The sequence below is a fragment of the Bison bison genome, unplaced genomic scaffold (genome assembly GCF_000754665.1).
Source record: "Bison bison bison isolate TAMUID 2011002044 unplaced genomic scaffold, Bison_UMD1.0 scf7180017864218, whole genome shotgun sequence".
In the NCBI taxonomy this organism is placed as follows: Eukaryota; Metazoa; Chordata; class Mammalia; order Artiodactyla; family Bovidae; genus Bison; species Bison bison.
In genome coordinates this window covers 3,597,332-3,618,475 of record NW_011494790.1, presented here as the reverse complement: position 1 = coordinate 3,618,475, position 21,144 = coordinate 3,597,332, and the positions used below count along the sequence as shown (strand labels likewise).

At 42.3% G+C, this 21,144-nt stretch overlaps 1 protein-coding gene across 1 annotated transcript in view; it reads right to left on the bottom strand.

Moving 5' to 3' along the window:
- Positions 1–13,228, bottom strand: part of FAM159B (family with sequence similarity 159, member B) — a 28,785-nt gene extending 15,557 nt beyond the window's left edge. The window contains exons 1-2 of the mRNA XM_010845515.1: positions 12,875–13,228; positions 8,289–8,446 (exon numbers count right to left, since the gene is read on the bottom strand). Of these exons, the coding sequence (XP_010843817.1) occupies positions 8,289–8,446; positions 12,875–13,065 (349 nt within the window). The 5' untranslated portion in view covers positions 13,066–13,228. The remainder of the gene's footprint in view (positions 1–8,288; positions 8,447–12,874) is intronic.
- Positions 13,229–21,144: the final 7,916 nt, after the last annotated feature.

Genomic DNA, 21,144 nt, shown 5'->3' with positions numbered 1-21,144 from the left:
AATGCATATGTATAATATTAGTAGAAAAAAAAATGGAAGCTAGTTCCAAGTCAATAATAAAGTATGATATACTCAGACTTTAGTTTCTAAACACCATTCCCAAATAAAATGAACCAGACTTCTTGGAGAAATAGCAGACTTCAGGGCTGGCACAGGAAAAAGGAAAAGTACAGGAGGCTTGAGAACATTTTGTGACAAAGAAAAAAAAAATGCTCAAAAAATGATGTACGTATTTCAAAAGGATATACAACCCAATTTAAAGGAGCTCCCACAAGCTGAATCTGGGATAATTTATGAATCGGAATAAATAATGATAGTAATAGAGTATTTTAGAATAAAGATCTGAGTCCATACTGATATTAATAAATTAATAGATAAATAGGTGGAAAAGGGAAAGCTCTTCCTTGTAGTAGAATAACAACTAATAAACACAGAAGAAATGATGAGGCTAGAAAATCACTATATTATAGCTATCATAATAATCAGAAATTATCTTGTATTTTGAATGAAAACATTTAGTCAAGAACCATGGGTAATAGTTGAAGGAGGAACAGGATGTTCTCATACCTCCCAACAAATTACTTGGTAATGGCAAAAAGTTTCAAAGACAAAGGAAAAAATGATTAAGGAAATATGATAACTAATTATAAGATGTAACTCTGAACTAGATCCTAGATAAGAAAAAAATAGCTACTTAAGGATATTGGCAAAATTTGAATATGAACTACAGATTAGATAATATTACTGTATAACTGTTACATTTCCTGACTTTGATAAATATACTGTGATTACATTAAAAAAATTTCTTGTTCCTAAGAAACATATACTGAAGTATTTATTGTTAAATAGCATGATATCTGCAAATTATTTTCAAATGGTTCAGAAAATATACATCAAAAGAAAGTCAATTTTGAAGGAAATGAGGCACAGTATTAAGAATTAGTAAAGCTGAGAAAAGGTATACTACCTTTTCTATACTTTTCTTGCAACTTTTCTGGAAGTGTGAACTATGTCAAAGTAAAAGAATAAAAATGCATAGCACTCCATCAAAGTACCAGAGAAGGCAATGGCACCCCACTCCAGTGCTCTTGCCTAGAAAATCCCATGGATGGAGGAGCCTGGTGGGCTGCATTCCATGGGGTCGCTACCAGTCGGTCGTGACTGAGTGACTTCACTTTCACTTTTCACTTTCATGCATTGGAGAAGGAAATGGCAACCCACTCCAGTGTTCTTGCCTGGAGAATCCCAGGGACGGCTGAGCCTGGTGGGCTGCTGTCTATGGGGTCGCAGAGTTGGACACGACTGAAGCAACTTAGCAGCAGCAGCCATCAAAGTAATAAAATGGAATCATTAACAGTGGTGTTTATTGGCAAACACTTATGTCAATATTGTTCACTGGAAAAAAACCCATGTTATAGGATTCATTTTTCCCCATTTTGTTATACATACATGTATCTATAAATACATAGAAAAAAAATCCGTGAAGGATATTCGCCACTGTTAATATCTGTTACCTCTGTGTGGTGTGCTCATGGATGAAGTTACTAGTTTTTCTGTATTTTTTAATTTTCCTAATAAGAAAGTGCATTAAGAGAAAGGTTTTTTTTGTTTGTTTTTTTGTTTTTTTTTGGTTTGTTTTCGGGGGGGGGCACGTAAGGATACCTTCTAAGAAGAAATATAGCAAACCATTTTGAGCTGGTTCAAATCCTACTTTGCTCACAGGCAGAACAAATAATTGCATATATGATTGTCAAATTGTTTTGCTGTCTCAGTTTTCTAGATATAATTTCTGTTTCTCTTCTAGACAACCTGTACCTTACTGCTGATTTGTTTACCCTTTTCCATTTATATTGCCTGCTTTTGAAAAAGAGACCATCAAATAATAGGTAATTGGAGTTGTCTATTATTCCTATACAACAATATTATTTTGTGTCAAGCAGCTCTACTCTCTGCTCTTCTCATTTTCATTGAAAACTCTGTTTCTAAGGACCCTCTCCTCGATTCTCCATCACACTTCACAACCCTAGAGTGTCAATGGATACTCAAAACCACAGGATGAATATATTTTATCTTCCAAGAGCATCAATTTTACTCATAAGTGGAAAGGATATGATATTATTGTTAGATAAAACAAGTCATTATATTTGCAATCAAAAATAACCATATTTAAAAAGTGTAATGGGCATCTTCAAATAATTTAAAGCTCATAAAGCAAGCCTTTCCAAGAAAACCTTGGAATTTTGGTGGTACCATTCCTTTGTTATCTACCTTTAAGAATTCTCCAATGGAAAAGTTTGAGAAGCAAGAATCTAACACAATCATCCCTTTAATTACTCTCCTGTTAACCATTAATTCTTCCACAATTTATGCCATGAGTCCTCATCCCAGGAGTGTCTACTCAGAAAGATGTCCTTCACACAGTCAACCTTTGCCCGGAACTCTGTCCTATACAGTACAATTTACAAACCATGGTATTCTTTTAAACATTAGCATTTGATACAGGTGTAACTCAAAACACAAAAGTTAGAAAGAAGGAAAATGATTATGGGACACAATTTAAAGCCCAATCAATTGCTTAACAATAGTACTTCTGTACCAAGTGAGCCTGGAGGTAGCCAAATTAAACTCTACATGTAGTCAGTACCAGAGACCTGCTATTTTCAGAATCAATTCAAAGAAAGCCTTAAATTGTATACATTAAAAATAATGAACCCCAAGAGAATAAAGATACCTTAAAGAAAAATCTTGGCAAAATAGTCCAAGATTAGACTATTTTAGACTTGGACTATTGTTATAAAACAAAATTCAGCTGAGTGAATATGAAAACCTAGTTGGCTTTATCCAGCAATTCATGGATTGGGAGCATCCCACCTAGCAAGTAGAAGGGGGCTCTGAAATGATGCAGGCAATGAAGGATTTTATAGGAAAAGGGGGATAGGATAAGGAAATCATAAACAAAAGATTTTTTTCTGGTAAAGTCACCCTGTCCTGCAGTTTACCTCACTAGTATTGATCAGGAAATTCCAGACCAATAGGTTTAAAATTTCTCTCCTGGGAGAGACTGAAACTGCAGTTAGGTATAGAGTTTTGGTTTGCTGGTGGGAAGTCCCATGGACGGAGGAGCCTGGTAGGCTGCAGTCCATGGAGTCGCACAGACTGAAGCGACTTAGCAGTAGCAGTTAGCACAAGGTACTCCATTTTGGGCCTGTTTATTCTGTAACACTACAGCCATTTATAGAAACAAACAAAAAAAAAGTGCAGTGCCTTAAGTCAGCTTTAGTATGTGCACAATCTCAATTCTAAAAATTAAAATAATGGGAGGTTATATGTGGAATCTAAAAAGAAATGATACAAATGAATTTACAAAAGAGAAAGAATCCCAGACTTAGAGAAGAAACTTATGGTTGCCAACAGTGGGGAGCGGGGAAGGATGTGAGGAAAGGACAGGGAGTTTGGGATCAACTCTGCTCAGTGTTACGTAACAGCCTGGATGTGAGGGAAGTTTGGGGGAGAATGGATACATGTATATGTGTGGCTGAGTCCCTTTGCTGTTCACCTGAAACTGTCACAACACTGTCAGTCAGCTTGGTTGTGCTGTGCTTAGTCCCGTCTGACTCTTTGCAACTCCATGGACTATAGACCGCCAAGCTCCTCTGTCCATGAAGATTCTCCAGGCAAGAATACTGGAGTGGGTTGCCATGCCCTCCTCCAGGGGATCTTCCGAACCCAGGGATCAAACCCAGGTCTCCCGCACTGCGGGCGAGTTCTTTACCAGCTGCGCCACCAGGGAAGCCCAAGAATACGGGAGTGGGTAGCCTATCCCTTCTCCAGGGGATCTGCCCAACCCAGGAATCAAACTGGGGTCTCCTGCATTGCAGGCAGATCTTTACCAGCTGAGCTACCAGGGAAGCCCGATCAGCTATACCCCAACACAAAATTAAAATGTTAAAAAAAAAATTAACATAATAGGAGGTTGAGTCTTAAGAACAGATGGTTTTGAAAGGAGTGGTAGGAACTTCCCTGGTGGTCTAGTGGTTAACACTCCATACTTCCAGTTGGGAAACCAAGATCCCACATGCTGCCTGGCCAAAATTTATTTTTAAAAAACTAAAATTTTTTTTAAAAAAAGGAAGGAGTGGTAACTGGTGAAATCAATTTTTCTCCAAGGTAGTTTTACTTGCTTGATTATTACACAAACATAATATTATGTTCCTAACCTTTAAAGGCATTCCTTAAACGGAATAAAGTCTTGTTTTCTTATGCTGGAACACCGGCATCTATCCCTGGGTGGGAGAATCATTGGAATGAAGCATGCATATTTAACAATAGGTACAGCAATGGTTTTTAATTATAACTTTGAAGAGTTACTTTCAAATATAAACTGCTTTCCCTTCCTATTCCAGTAACATTTGAATTACCTATTTTGTTTTCGACTCTCCACTATGTCTTATTTGGTTAATATCAACCAATGGGCCCAAAATCATCTAATTTAAAAGCAGCAGAAGGCAGTATAAAATTTTGCCTTACCAAGAGTAATCACTCAGGAAAAGTGTATTGAATTAATTTGCTGACTTGATAAACTGTTTTTCAGATGATAAACTGTTTTTCAGAGGAGTGGAGTGGGGATAGTTCATTGCAAGCAAGTAGCCTCAACTTACTGTGTAAGAAGTACATTGATGGATCTCCTTAGCTGAAGAGCTGTAAGACTACAAGGAGGATCAACAAGCCAACTAATTCTGTCGCTGGGCTCTCAGAGCCAGCTTGAATAAAATTTTGGAGTAGTCCCTGAGATAGATCAGGAAAAAACAATCAGTTTTTATTTAGCACAATGCATCATACAGAAGAGGCACTCAGTGAATGTTTGATGACTGTAATGGTGACAGTGAACACGCTCCTTTAATCGCCTACAACACAAAGTGCAGTGCCACTTCATTAGTTCATTTGCTAAGTGTTCTAGGCGCTGTGTGCTCAGTCACTCAGTCGTGTGCAATTCTTTGTGACCCCATGGGCTGTAGCTTGCTAGGCTCCTCTGTCCATGGAATTTTGGGGGGCATGAATACTGGAGGGGATTGCCATTTCCTTCTCTAGGGGATCTTCCCGACCCAGGGATCAAACTGGTATCTCCTGTGTCTTCTGCATTGGCCGGTGGATTCTTTACCACTGTGCCACTTGGAAAGCCCATTCTAGGCATTAGGGACACATAATGAGCAAGCAAGACAAAAAGTCTTACTTTCCTGGAACTTTCTAGTGGGATAGAGAAAAACTGGACAATGGATAGGTAAAATGCATAGTAAATTAGTGGTAAGTGCTTAGGAGAAAAATAAAGCAGGAAGGGGGCATGATATGCTGAAGTTAAAGATGCAGATTTAGTGATGGGGAAAGGTGACTTAGTAAAGATTTAAAGAAAGTGAAAGTGAGGGAAAAGCATTCCAGAGTACAGAGATGGCATGCGCCAAGGCCCTGAGGCAGGATTTTCAAGGAACAGCAAAGATGCCAAGGTGGCTGGACATGAGATGCAAGAAATAAAGGTGGAAAGGGCAAACCCCCGTACTTCACAGTTAGGGTCCATACATATAGGGCTCCATTCCCATCTATTAAAAGATGGGAAGCAATTAGGATTTTGACCAGAGTAGTGATGTAGCCTGACTCAGGCTCCCTCTGGTTTCTCTTTGGAGAATAGACAGCAGGAGAGAAAGATCAGGGCAGGAAGAGGAGCAATTTGTTTTGAAATGCAGAGTCTGAAATCTCTGGTTTTAACAACCTCCCTAGGTGATTCTTACACACAATAAAATGTAAGGACTATAAATTGTCTAAGCAATTGAGACAAAAATTGATTTTACTATTTGATTATTTGATAATCACTAGTCCACTGCTTCATGCTGCCTGTGGAGAAACGGAGTCTAAGCCATTGGACTAAATTCAGCTAACAACCTGTCAATTTGGCCATGTAATCTCTAAACAGTGCTTCAGAAAAAGAACTCCAAATGGATCTTGGCTTCTTGCTTTGTGACACAGGGCACCCTTTGACATCCCTACAGAGAAGAAAACTAGAGCTAATGCAGTCATGCAGTGCTGGTGTATTTGAGAAGGTCAAAGAGTATGTACTCCATAAACATAAATTTCTGGATTCAGCTAAACTGGGACATACGGGAAGGAAATTTCTAAATTATTTTGAAGAGAGCTTTTCACTTTCTTTAAAACAGAAGTTAGTAAGCACCTGTGTCTTGTTCTAAATATATATATATATTAGATATAATATATATATTAGAAATATATATATAAATTTAGACTGTATATAATATATACAGTCTAAATTTTTGCTAAATATATTCAATATGTATATCAAAATGAAATTCATGATCACCACTTTTAACATGGAATACCAGAGATGGGAATACCAGACCACCTTCCCTGCCTCCTGAGAGATCTGTATGTGGGTTAAGAAGCAACAGTTAGAACCAGACATGGAACAACAGACTGGTTCCAAATTGGGAAAGGAGTACGCCAAGGCTGTATAGTGTCACCCTATTTAACTTATATGCAAAGTACATCATGCAAAATGCTGGCCTGGATCAAGTGCAAGCTGGAATCAAGATTGCCAGGAGAAATATCAATAACCTCAGATACGCAGATGATACCACCTTTATGGCAGAAAGAGAAGAACTAAAGAGCCTCTTGATGAAAGTGAAAGAGGACAGTGAAAAAGCTAGCTTAAAACTCAACATTCAAAAAACTAAGATCATGACATCCAGTCCCATCACTTCATGGCAAATAGATGGGAAAAACTGGAAACAGTGACAGACTATTTTTTTGGGCTCCAGAATCACTGCAGATGGTGACTGCAGCCATTAGATTAGAAGACGCTTGCTCCTTGGAAGAAAAGCTATGCCCAACCTGGACAGCATATTAAAAAGCAGAGACATTACTTTGCCAACAAAGTTCCGTATTGTTGGAGAAGACTCTTGAGAGTCCCTTGGGCTGCAAGGAGATCCAACCAATCCTAAAGGAAATCAGTCCTGAATGTTCACTGGAAGGACTGATGCTGAAGCTGAAGCTCCAACACTTTGGCCACCTGATGAACTTGACTCATTTGAAAAGACCCTTATGCTGGGAAAGATTGAAGGCAGGAGAAGAAGGGGTCGACAGAGGATGAGATGGTTGGATGGCATCACTGAGTCGACGGATATGAGTTTAAGCAAGCTCCGGGAGTTGGTGATGGACAGGGAGGCCTGGCATGCTACAATGCATGGGGTCACAAAGAGTCGGACACAACTGAGCAACTGAACTGACTGAACTGACTTTTAAAATACACTAATAGAAATTTGTATTCACAAAAATTTTATGAGTTCTTTCTGATTGTTTCATAATAATAATGATTAGCGTGTACTGCACTTTATAATTAAGATAACAATGAGACTCAGTTCCAAAAACCTTACGTTTTAACATTTCTAATTTATCGTTGCACTACATACACAAATATACACACACATACACATAGGGCTTAACTAGTTTGTGATCTATTCAAGAACAAAGACTGCCTTTTATTTATTTTTTAATTTCTTTTATCTGCCTCTGAATTCTGCATATGGTGGGCACACAGCTAATGCCTAACTGACCACTGATTAATCAGTTTAGAGCAATGCAATACTGATAATTAATTATCAGATATTTTGTTCCTGCTTATTTGACTTCTTTGGCTCCATCAAAAAACAAAATTAAATAATTGAGGGACACCCAAATAAATTAAAGTGGATTTATTAGATCAATGTATTATTTTTCATGAGAACATTTACATCCTGCCACTATTTTTTCCTTGAGCATAATCTTTCAAAGGTGTTTAATCATTAAGACCTGCTGCTGCTGCTGCAGCTCAGTCGCTTCAGTCGTGTCCGACTCTGTGCGACCCCATAGAGGGCAGCCCACCAGGCTCCGCCGTCCTGGGATTCTCCAGGCAAGAACACTGGAGTGGGTTGCCATTTCCTTCTCCAATGCATGAAAGTGAAAAGTGAAAGGGAAGTCACTCAGTCGTGTCCGACCCTCAGCGACCCCATGGACTGCAGCCTTCCAGGCTCCTCCATCCATGGGATTTTCCAGGCAAGAGTACTGGAGTGGGGTGCCATTGCCTTCTCCGATTAAGACCTAATTCAACATAAATTTTTATAAAGACACATAATAAACTGAATTTTCAAAAAGCGTTCATTTTTAAGTGTATAATCTGCCACCCAGGCACAGGTTATTACTTTGAATAGAGTACAGGTAATTGGTTGCAAATAATGGCTACTGATTACCTTCTTGAGTGGAAACAGCCTCTAGGTGTTGAAGTTTAAGGCCAGTGTCTAATCTTTGAGGCTTTGTATACAGAAATAAGTAGCAAAGAACACAGACGCTGATGACAAACGCAAGTAAAACAAGGGCAGCAATTCCCAATCCGATCAGGGCACCGATGCTGAGGAAAACAGAAAAAAAAACATTGTGACTGTCATGCAAACTGGTTTGCACATAAACTAAAGGTTTAAATATTGTTAGTTCTTGTTTCAGTCATTCATAACCAAATTATATTTTACTATAAACAGCATATTATTGAGATCTACAGCTCACCTTTTTCTACCATCAAATTCTTACTGTACTTCTCTATACATTTGTATGTTAATATTACTATAGAATACCACATGAATTCATATTACAGGTAAAAGGTCACACAATTCTCTAGGGATGGTTCAAGAACATCTCAATCCAATAAACCTCTATTATTAATGTATTTTAGGGGAAAGATTAGGTTCACTAATAAAAGATGAATAGAAAAAAATCTGTATGTGTTTAGTATGTTTAGTAGCTCAGTCTTGTCTGACTGTGACCCCATGGACTGTAGCCTTCCAGGCTCCTCTGTCCATGGCATTTCCCAGGCAAGAATACTGGAGCAGAGAGCCATTCCCTTCTCCAGGGGATCTTCCTGACCCAGAGATTTCCTACACTGCAGGTGGATTCTTTACCATCTGAGCCACCAGGGATCTACTTCTGCAAAAATACTGAAACGAATGCTTGCCAAAAGTGTAGAACTTTTATTTTGGAGATGTGTATGGGAGTTATCATGTATTAATATACAAAACCATAGCTATTACAAGAGAGAAGAAGGTTTAATTAAAGGAAAGTAATATTTATGGAATTTATATAAAGTTCATGTTCAATCTAAAGTTTTCCTTTCTAAAAGAACATAACACCAATAGCTTCTAGCATTAAGGAAGAAATCTTTGTACTTTTCTCTAAAAATGCATTGCACATCTGATATTTGCTCAGCATTCAGTTTATAATCATTCCTCTTGATACAGTTATGAATAAGGCTAATCATTTGAGAAATAACAGTTTTCACAAACCGGTGAACTTAATATTTTCAAATGGGAAAAGAAGCTTGGCAAAAAAAGAAAGTTGTCTTTAAAGACTAATATATAAAGACTAATATGTACTTTCATGAGCCCTATGTGTGTGGGGATGTGTAAAGATATAAAATTAGATTTTAACTGCTCAAGAGCAGATACTTCTGTTGACTTTCCCATAGTAATCTGCACACTTAAAAATGTTTAATAGAGTATTTAGCTTGCAGTTAATGTTTCATAAATGGAAGTAAATGATAAGTGACTGATGATTGATCTGTTTGTAGTCACTGAAAAGTTATCACTGAAAAGTAACAATCATTGGAATAGTCATTGAAAAGTAATGGTCTTTTTCTTGATTATCTTCCTGGCCTGCCTGCCTTTCAGCTTCTGCTATTTCCCAGAGATTAGGGCGGTAAAAAATTTGACTTGTTCCAACAGGGAGGGAAGGGAGAATTTGACCAGGGATACTAGGTATGTCACTGCTTTGAGAGGAAGAACAGAATTGAAAAGGAAGGGCTAAATTCATCCCACTTACACTTGATGTTAGCAGATAAAGTCTCTTTGCCATTTAGAGGTTGTTTGCCTTCTGAGTCAAAGACATGAAGTCAGACTTCAAAAAATTTTTGTGCTTGTTTATTGCTAATCAGCCCAGTTCCCTTAGCCCTGTACACAAGTGTAGACTAGGTAATTTTCTGGTTAGAGTCAGTATAGAAAGTGAAGTCACTCAGTTGTGTCTAACTCTTTGCGACCGCATGTACTGTAACCTACCAGGCTCCTCTGTCCATGGGATTTTCCAGGCAAGAGTACTGGAGTGGGTTGCCATTTCCTTCTCCAGGGGATCTTCCTGACCCAGTGATCCAACCTGGGTCTTCCACACTGCAGGCAGACGCTTTAACGTCTGAGTCACCAATGAGAGGCAGAGTCAGTATATAGTTAGACATTTAAATTAGAATTTGCCCTCACTTGGTGCCTGCTTCTGGCAACTACTCTTTCATGCTTGTTTGCACCAAAGCTGACTTTTGTAAATTCTATGTGTCAGGAAGGGTCAGGACTCTACACAGACATATGGGAACATAAGCCACTTAATTATTTGCTTCACAAGGCAGCTAGGAGGCCAGACATCTGGAAAGATTTCTGAAACAAGAACCCAGTTATTAAAAACATCTTCAAACTGAAAAAGTGACTTAGTCAATTAAAAGTAAAATCATCAACTTAACTGAATTCAATGACATAGTATGGGCTTTACATGTATTAATACACACTTTAAAAACCAGGTCACATGATTTGAAGGAAAAATTAAAACAACATGGCACTTCTTTCTGTTATAAAAAGATATTCTTCATAATCCTAACAAACTGTGTCAGTGTCATAGTTCCACTTTCTAGAAATGTTGCTTTATGCATGCAAAATTCCAGATAAAGATGCAGCTCTGGGAATCTCCTAAAATATTCATTTCAATAAATAGCTTACTGAACTCGAGTGTAGCCTTGTGCAACACGTGTTATTTTCCTAGGTCCTGAAGGTTTCCAAAGGGAACCCTTAGAGCTTAGGGATTTATTTATAAGAGGAGAAGGGATGAGAGTGGGGCTGAGAAAAGGGAGAATTATCTTTCCTTCCTAGCACCACAGGGCAGCTTGCTTTTCAATCCCTGAGAAAAGTTCTGTAGCTGCTGTCACATGAATGAATTCTCCGACTCGACAACTTCATTTACCTGGAGGTACACACCCGAACCTTTCTGCAGCAGTTACAGATTCTCAGATGCTAGTGACATTAGGGAAGTTTTTCACAGTTGGACTGTTTTAAATTAGGGGAGAGAGCAAAGAATATGCGGGAACTGAAGCTCTAAATGCTTACCTCCCCACTGTGTTCTCATAGTTTAATAACTAAAGAAGAACCCCAGGATTACATTCCCAACTGATGCCATCAGTAGAAATGATTTTTATATTTCCCAGCAACAGAGCTGCATTGTCAGTGCTGAATGAAGACCCCAGCAAGCTAGTCATTCTTTTGTGCCTTCATAAGCCTTTGCAAGGTTTTCCATCCTCTGCTGCTTCTCACTCTTGAACTATTCAGGGATCTGAAAATCCCAGGCACTTTTCCAATTGAGTCTGACTTAAGAGTTGACAGTCTCTTCTCAGAGGTGCTGCCACCCTTATTAACACCTCCAAGGACTCAGAGCTGGGTTACTATGTCATTTTCCAAAAGGCAAGATAATATCCCAGTGCAATACAGAGTTCTTCCCCAAGTAGTAAGGATAAGCTGTCATTATTTTCTGAGATTTTGCCTATTAGGGGACAAGCCTACTTTGTAGTTGGACTTGGTAAGTAGGTATTCCTTTTGAGATTTTTTAGAAGCTTGCAATGCATTTTTTTTTAATGACTTTACTGCTCTAAGAAGTAACATTTAAAGTCATTTGCTGTGGTCTTGGCATGCGTGCCAAGTTCTGGACCATGCTAGGACACTGGGAGAAAAAGTACCCTTCCTCGTCCTTAGCACAGTCAGCCTCTTTCCCTCTCCTAGACATTAGCTAATCTGTCAGAAACAATTTCTGGTGGTGTGGCAGTTCTTTCCTGTAACCCCAGCACCATGTTCCTTCTCCGGGCACAATGTAAGAATGAAGGTCTAAGTTTTCAATCCTTTGGAGTGGAGGGGAGGGAAAGCCCTTCATAATGAAAGTATCTGTGTGAATACCAATTGAATAAATTAATATTTAATTATTATAAAATTCCCATCATGGGGAAAAGAGGCCAAAAAGACACCACCTTTGAAAGTCCCGTCGTTTTCTAGCAATGGCCAAAGAGCTAAGACGTTGAGAAAGGGGGTGTCCTGCAAAGGTTCTTCGGTGTGTAATCATAGCAACTGAAACTCTTCCTCTCTGTGGATCTCCGGTTCTGTTCGGAGTTAGTATGAGATCAACTGAAAGGGCAAATTATATGTATTTGTGCGCGCCCAAATACATACTCACACTCACTTTTTTTTTTTTTTAAAGGATACAGCAAATTCCTCCTCAGCTACAGAGAGGCTTAAAATACTCAAATCCTTGGTTAACGCCTTAAAAATGAGTCTCAAAAGAGCCCCTTTCCATTCAAATGCACCAAATACTCAAATCAAAAGGAGAATGAAAACCTCCTCAAGTTATCTGTGAGTCTGTCTGTGCCCCGCAGAGCCGCGGACTTGGGACTGGTCCCCGGGCGAGGGAGAGAGGAGAGCAGAGCAGACCGCTCGGTTGCGCCCAGGGCGAGTCGCCTGCGCTGCTTCCGCGCGCGCCTCGCTCTGGTCCCCGGGCATCACAACTCTAGAACCACAGCGCGACCTTCACCCGGACGACGGTGGCCACAAACGGGTCTCGGCAGGGGCCTCACCCGCCCTTGGGGGCTCCTATCCCCCCACCCCGCGGAGGGATCCGAGCGTGTCGCGAGAACGCGGGCGCGCTCCCTCCTCCCCGCGTGGCACGGCTGGTAGCCTCCCCAGACCCCTGGCCGCAAGCCCCCGGCCCTGCCCACCTGAGGCTCCACATGTAGCTGTGCTTGTAGGGGAAGTAGCTGCCCGGCTCGCTGCAGCAGTACTTGAGGTCGGCGAAGCCGCAGCAATACCGGAGGGTGGCCCCCTCGCCGCGCCGGGGGCACTGGAAGGGCTCCACGAAGCTGTGGTTGAGGCTGTAGTAGCCGGAGCACACCCGACTGGCCTCGCTCATCGCGGGCGGCTGAGGGCCGGGGGCTCACGAAGCCCCCCGATCTGCCCTGGCTGAACACGTCCCACCCGGCCCGGCCCGAAGACCCCTCCGGCCGGGCTCACCTCCTGCGATCCGGAGCTGACTGCCTGGGCGGTCAGCCGTCGCGCGCCTCTTCTGCTCGCTCGCCTCCCCCTGTCCACATGGTGTCTGGTCGCATTACTCGCGCTTCTCCCTCCCGCTACTGAGCGGCTCTCTTATCTGCCGATCTCCGGCCCTGTACACTTTCTCCCTCGCGCTTCGTCTGCCTGCTCACTTATCTCCACTTTCCCTCAATTCAGGGAGCCCACCCTGCTCCATGCCAGCAAGAGATCGCCCCTGAAGGAAGCCGGGAGGTGTGGGACCGATTTGCCATCCGGACAGATGCGGCCAAAGGTGTGATTCTGTTTGCCCAGGGACCGGGCAGATGGGTTCCGGGCCAACAGAGCAGGGCTGGGGGAGCGGGGTAGAGGACGGATCAAGAGGCGCTGAACTACTGTGAGGGGCTGTTGAATAGTACCCTTCTTTTTTCAGAAGTATGTGTAAGACATTAAAACCTACCAATTTAAATATCAAGGGCAAGGGACTTCCTTATGGTCCAGTGGTTGAGAATCCCCCTTTCAATGCAGGGTTCATCCTGCATTGAAAACATTGCAAACAGTTGGAACTCCCCATGGGCCTGCATCCTCAGTCACTCTGTCGTATCCGAGTCTTTGAGATCCCATGGACTGTGTAGCCCGCCAGGCTCCTCTGTCCCTGGGAATCTCCAGGGCAAGAACACTAGAGTGGGTTGCCCTTTCCTTCTCCAGGAGATCTTCCAGACCTCCAGATCGAACCTGCGGTCTCTTAGGCCTCCTGCATCGGCGGGCAGGTTCTTCCCCACTAGCGCCACCTGGGAAGCCCTAGATCCCACTCGCCACGGGGCAACTAAGCCCAAGCACCGCAACCACTGAGCATTCTGTATTAAGTTAAACTGAAAAAGGAAGGAAAGCAAGAGATTGAAGTAAAGAAACTGAGGACTTTTTACAGAGATGGCAGAAAGAGGAGGCAAAGGAAATAGGGAGAGAGGGAGAAACTTCATCCTTTTCTCTTGTTCTCTTTTTGTTTGGTATTCTCATTTTAGTGATTCATTTGTTGACCAAGATTTTAAAAATAACAGTAGTAATGGATGTCTTTTGTAATAAGTCAAACAAAACTTTGATGTGTAAAAAGGAAAATATCAATAGCCTTAAAATGGGAGAGGAAGCAACTATTCATAGAATTGCTGAGATAGGACATTGTTCCTTTCTCTTCATTTTCCACTTCTTTCCTTCAACTGAGGGTTGATTGGGCACCAGAATCATGAATTTTATCCTGTTGAATGCTGTATATTTTTGTATTCTCATAAGTATTCTTGAGCTTTGCTCTTTGATGGAGTTAAATTACTTGGAAATGTTACTGGACCTGGGACCCCTTCCAGGGCCTGAGAGCCGGTTCTTGTCTAACACTTGGAAATGAATTTTCCATGCAGACATACATACCAGCAAAGCAAGAGACTTTATTCAACCAGGCAGAGAGCGGCAGGGTAAAGGAACCCAAGAGAACTGCTCTGCCACATGGCTCACAGTCTCAGGGTTTATGGTAATAGGGTTGGGTTTATGGTAATAGGGTTAGCTTTCTGGGTTGTCTCTGGTCAATCATCTTACTTGTACCTGTAGTTGGTCCAACTCAAGGCCTTTCCTGATGGTGTGCGCATCTCTGAGCCAAGAATGATTCCAGCCTGAGGGTTTCTGGGAGGTTGGCAGGACATATTATGGACTGGCCTCTCCTTTCTCCTCTTGGCCCCTCCCACATTCTCCCAGTTAGTTTTCAGGGTAACACTGTGTTCCTTATTGGGACTGCCTGTTGTGAGACAACTCATGTAAGTGGTTATTATCATGCCTGGCCAAGGCAGGCTGCTTCAGTCCATGATTCCCTAACAGAAACAGTTGGATTTTTTCAGGTTTGATTTTAAACTTTATTAGGCAGTACCGGAGCAGACTCGAGGACTAAACTGATGATTCTCTCTTGTTGCAGATAAATGGGGTTAAAGTGGATGGTCATGTCCCAGGTCTCAGGCGAGCCCATGGGACAGGCTGCCAAGTGAAGGTCCTTGGCTTTGCGCAGGAAGGAATTCAAGATCGTGCCACAGGAAAGTGAAAGAAAGTTTATTTAGAGACATACACATTCCACATGCAACTCCTCTCAAAAGGCGAGAGTGGCGCTGGAGTATGGGGTCATCTCAGAAGTTGAGAGAAGTCATTTTAGATGGACTTGGACAAGGGATCGGACCTGATCCAAGCTAGCCAGTTGGATTCTCATTCCTGGAATTGAGGTTCTGTTGTGTGGACAGGGTGGACTAACAGTTTCATCTGCCTAACAGTAAAAAAAGGAGGTTGCTACTATCAGGCCATCAGCCTTCACAGCCAACACTGAGACCTGAGGGAACGCAGGAAAGAAACAGAACACCCCACCATCAAGCAGCTGGCCACTGCAGTCACCCCACAGGTGTGCCCTGAGGAGACTCAGGATGGAAAACACAGGATACTGGTCCTAGGTAACTGAGGTGCATATCAAAGGGATGCCTTCAATGAGCTCTAGACCTTCGCACCCTCCCAAACATAGAAAAGCACTAAATTCATTAACTTGAGATGTCTGCTGCTGCTACTGCTGCTAAGTCACTTCAGTCGTGTCCGACTCTGTGCGACCCCAGAAACGGCAGCCCACCAGGTTCCCCTATCCCTGGGATTCTCCAAGCAAGAACACTGGAGTGGGTTGCCATTTCCTTCTCCAATGCGTGAAAGTGACAGTGAAGTCGGTCTGTCGTGTCCGACTCCTAGCGACCCCATGGATTGCAGCCTACCAGGCTCCTCCGTCCATGGGATTTTCCAGGCAAGAGGACTGGAGTGGAACTTGAGATGTCTGGTTTTCTTTAATTAACAGTCATCTTTTGACTTTCCACCTACCTGGTTTTGTTACAAAACTCCTATATAACCTGGCTCCTCCCTTACCTCTTTAAAGCAATCCCTAAGAACAATCCAAGAGTCCTGTCTCCCTGGCTTGAAGTCCTCAGAAAACCTGCTGAATAAAACATAACTCTCAGCTCACAGGTTGTGCATCTTTTGCAGTTGGCAACAGAAAGCCACAAGAAGCTAGTGTACAGGGAAGAGGAAAAAGAGGCACAGAGGAGCAGCAAAGAATGGTGGACGTGGTACTGATGCCTTTGTAAGTCTCGTTCAAGTCCTTTCCTGAGACCTGTGGCATTCCAACCATTGGTTTGGGTTTTTTGTTTTTTGTTTTTATTCCTTAAAGCCCTATTTTCTGGCTTAAATGCACTCAAGTTGGATTCTGTTACCTGCAAGGAAAGGGTTCTAACTCAAACAGCACATCTCCAGGCAAAGGTGAAGGGGAGAGGGCAGTTGAAAAGGAAAAAGTTCTTTAATCAGTGGAGCATATTCCCTTGAAAAGAGGAGCAAGAGCACCGAGGAGCAAGTCCACACAAGTGGACTCTGCTTCTTGTTGTGTGAGAGGAGAAGAAATTTTGAGGTGAAAAGGAAGGAAGTTTTCTGAATACTGACACTGTCACAATACAATGTACAAAAATCTGCCTGGAGCATGAGACAACGAGGTGGAACTTGAGTGCTTGAGAGAAGGGGAATGTGTGAGAGGAAACACTGGAAGCCATCCTGGGTGACGGTGGAGTGGGACAGAAGGGTTGGGTGCATTGGGGCCCAGTTAATGATTAAAAATCACAGCTTGCTGGTGAAACCAATTCGTGGGTTCATGAGACTTCCTCCAAAAATGAACGTTCAATTGTTCAGGAGCGGGAGCCAAGCAATGGACAGCAGGATTTGTCAGGATGGTTCTCTGGAGCTGTGCTCTGGTAATTACCGCCTCTGCAATCACAGCCAGTGCCTTAGCCCTTTCCAACCCTCCAAATACACACAAAAGCTCACACCGAGGAGGGTGTGCCCAAACTGCTAGTCTCTACCAAGCTTAGAGTACATTGAGGCCTCTAAAGTTCCAGTAGGCAAAGGAACATTTTAATACAGGAAGCTCAAAGACTGTGTCAAGACTATGGCTCTTTAAAAGGTCCTACTGTGTAGCATAGAGAATTATATTCAATATCCTATGATAAACCATAATGAAAAAGAATATAGACACAAATATAGATATATATAACTAAAGGAGCTTCCCAGGTGGCGCTAGTGGTAAAGAACCCACCTGCCAATACAGGAGACATAAGAGACATGGATTAGAATCCTGGGTCAGGAAGATCACCTGGAGGAGAGCACGGCAACTGACTCCAGTCTTCTTGCCTGGAGAATCCCATGGACAGAGGAGCCTGGTGGGCTACAGTCCATAGGGTTGGAAAGAGTTGGACATGACTGAAGTGACTTAGCATGCACGCACACATGTATAACTAAATGACTTTGCTGTAAAGGAGAAATTAATACAACATTGCAAATCAAGTTTACTTCAATAAAGTAATTTTTTTTAAGTCTGTGGGTCTCAGTAATACCAATTAAGAAGATGCGTATCCCCTGCTTGACTTGCCTGCTGTGTGATCCTGTGTGAACCAGTCCCCAGCTCTCTGCCTCCAGGCATGAGGGGCTCTGGCAAGGAGTGGATCGGGCTGGCTAGGCACCAAAAGATAGCCATACATTACATCTTCTTTTAAAAAGTTTTATTCTATTAAAAAAAACGTTTTGGCTGCACCACATGGCTTGCAGGATCTTAGTCTCCATACCAGGAACTGAACTGTGCCCCTGTGCTGTGGAAGTGCAGAGTCCTAACCCCTGGAGCACCAGGGAATTCCCACTTTAATTTTCTTGTATATCACTGCTTCTCAACCAAGGTGGTACTCTCCTTTAGGGAGTCTTTAGGAAATATTCTGGAAATAAGAGGCTTTTTTTTTTTTTGGTTGTCATGATGACTGTACACTACTGAGAGTGAGGGCTGTGAGCCAGCGATGCTAGACACTCTGGCAACCTGCAAAGGTACAGAAAAATGAAGAGTTGGCTGTGACTTTCAAACATTTCACGGGACATTCTTGGAGATGAAAAACCTATTTATAATGATCTGTGCCTAGCACCTGTTCCCGTGTCACAAATGAATACCACATATTACTTAAATTTTCCAGGAATGTAACTACTATGTAAATTGAAGGAAGATTGTTGTTTGTTTTGTTTGGAACTTTACCAAGCGTTTTTCACTCTTTCAGAAGATCTCACATCAACAGTAATGTTGCTCCAAATTTTGTATTCGAATCACTAATACCATGAGCTTTCCATGTCAGCTGTCATTTGTACGGTCACACTTACAGCCACTGAAGCCCAGTATGGTAGAAACATTACGTCTTTTGGTATAGATGTACTTGATCATTTACAAGTGCCAATACATACTTTATTGTAAATCACCTTCCATTTATTTCTTCTTTACATAACAAGAAAGGCATTATGTATAATCGTGTGTGAAAGTTGCTCAGTCGTGTCCAACTCTTTGTGACCCCACAGAATTCTCCAGGCCAGAATACTGGAGTGGGTAGCCTTTCCCTTCTCCAGGGGATCTTCCCAACCCAGGGATCAAACCCAGGTCTCCCACAATGCAGGTAGATTCTTTACCAGCTGAATCACAAGGGAAGCCCAAGAATACTGGAGTGGGTATCCTATCCCTTCTCCAGCAGATCCTCCCCACCCAGGAATCAAACCAGGGTCTCCTGCATTGCAGGCGGATTCATGTACTAGTTTGTTAGGGCCACCATAGCTAAGAAGCACAGACTGGGAGGTTTAAACAACAGAGAAGTAGTTTTCTCACTGTTGTGAAGGCTATGTCTGAGATCAAGGTGTTAGCAGGATTGTTTTCCTCTGAGGGCTATGCAGGACGAATCTGCTCCAGTATCTTCACATTGTCTTCCCTCCCTATGTATCTGGCTTCCCCCCTGAAGAAGACATGCAGGGTAGAAACAGTAGCCAAACTTGTTACTGAACCCAGGTCTGGCTGCTCGCTGCTCAAAAGCCATTAAAGAGGCCAAGTTGGTGAAAAGGAAAGTTTGCTGTATTTTAAATGCTGGCGACCCCAGGGGAGAGTGGACCCAGGTCAAAAGGCTGACTCTCTCCACAGGCAATCAATGGCTCAGAGCCTTTATAGGCTGATGGAGGGGACTACATGTAGAAACAGCAGAGTCAGCTCTTAAATCATCTTGATATTGACCAGTGTCATCTTGGTTGTTTTAGGCACAGTTAATCTTCAGTTCTGGGTCAATTTGTTACCATTTCCTTGAGACCAGTTCTCAGAATTGTGGCAGCATGTGTCATGGCTACAGTCTGGTCATCATGTAGTTATCTTCTCCCATCTGCTGGGTGTTACAGTATCTAAAACAGCTCACAAGATATGGCTCAGAATATCTTCAAGAGCTCTTGAGAAGGAACGAAAGGTCCTTGACTATGCTTAAAGACTACGTTATTATTATTTGGTCTCCTTTGACTGTTTTCCTTTGTTTCTACATTTTCTCACTTCTCTGATTAAACATACTCTTTGGCTAAAGTTTTTTCAGACAAAAGACAGGCAGAGGACTTGGCCTGGGATGCGGGGGGCAGGGGGACAAGGACCCTAGGGTCCTGCTCCATTTCAAACTTACAATTCACAATCTGATGTAGAAGGAAGTGTCATATTTTATCCAAAACCTGAACACACCTGGCAAGCTCTAGTTTACTCTGGCCCATGAATAGGTTGAACAGGCTCATGGCTGATGGTCCAGTGGGCATGGCTGATCTACATTCTTCTTCTTTGGGATGAGCATCAGCACGTCAAGATAATTTGAAGAGCTTGTGCTCCTCACATGCAGACTATGACTGGACCAGTGAAAAGTTGTGAGTCCCAGCTAACCCCTGGGAAGACAAATAGCACTTCATCAGGAAGCGGTGGCTGTCCCCAACAAATGGTGCAGATGTTCCATCAAGAGCCTGTTATACAGAGTGAAGTAAGTCAGAAAGGAAAACACCAATACAGTATACTAATGCATATATATGGAATTTAGAAAGATGGTAACAATGACCCTATATGTGAGACAGCAAAAGAGACACAGATGTATAGAACAGTCTTTTGGAGTCTGTGGTAGAAGGCGAGCGTGGGATGATTTGAGAGAATAGCATTGAAACATGTATATTATCATATGTGAAACAGATCACCAGTCCAGGTTCGATGCATGAGACAGGGTGCTCAGGGCTGGTGCACTGGGATGACCCAGAAGGATGGGATGGGAAGGGAGGTGGGAGGGGAGTTCAGGATGGGGAACACATGTACACCCATGGCTGATTCATGTCAATGTATGGAAAAAACCACTACAATATTGTAAAGTAATTAGCCTCCAATTAAAATAAATAAATTTTTTAAAAAACAGCCTGTTACACCACATGACATGTAGGACCTGAGCTGAGAGAAGGTTGGTTCCCAGTGTTTAGGAGCCTTCATCCTCCTTTGGTCCCTAGGGTGGGGCTGAAATGAGACAAGCTTATTGTATCATAACACAGCTCAGGGACTGGTTTCTGACCTTCCCCTTTCCCTGGGAGTCTCAGGATATGGAGAGAAGGAAAAGTCTCTTCCTCATTTGAGGAGTTGGTTTGATTAGACTTTCATTTGCCCATATGTTATTTTCTAATTTTTAAGGAGTTTCTCTTACTACAGTAACCTAACCATTATTAACCTAATTAATTTTTTTGTTTGTTTAGTCGTGTCCCACTCTTTTGCAACTTCACGAACTGTAGTGCACCACACTCCCTCTGTCCATGGGATTTCTCAGACAAGAATACTGGAGTGGGTTGCCATTGTCTTCTCCAGGGGATCTTCCCGACCCAGGGATCAAACCTGCACCCCCACTGGCAGGTGGGTTCTTTACCACTGAGCCACCAGGGAAGCGCAGTAACCTACCTAATAGTCACTGTTTAAACTGCCCTCCCCTGTCCAAGAAGAGGAAAAAGGTTCTCATTCATTTAGCATTTACTATGACTGAGGGACTGTGATAAAGAGTTACTCATCCTTCCCCCT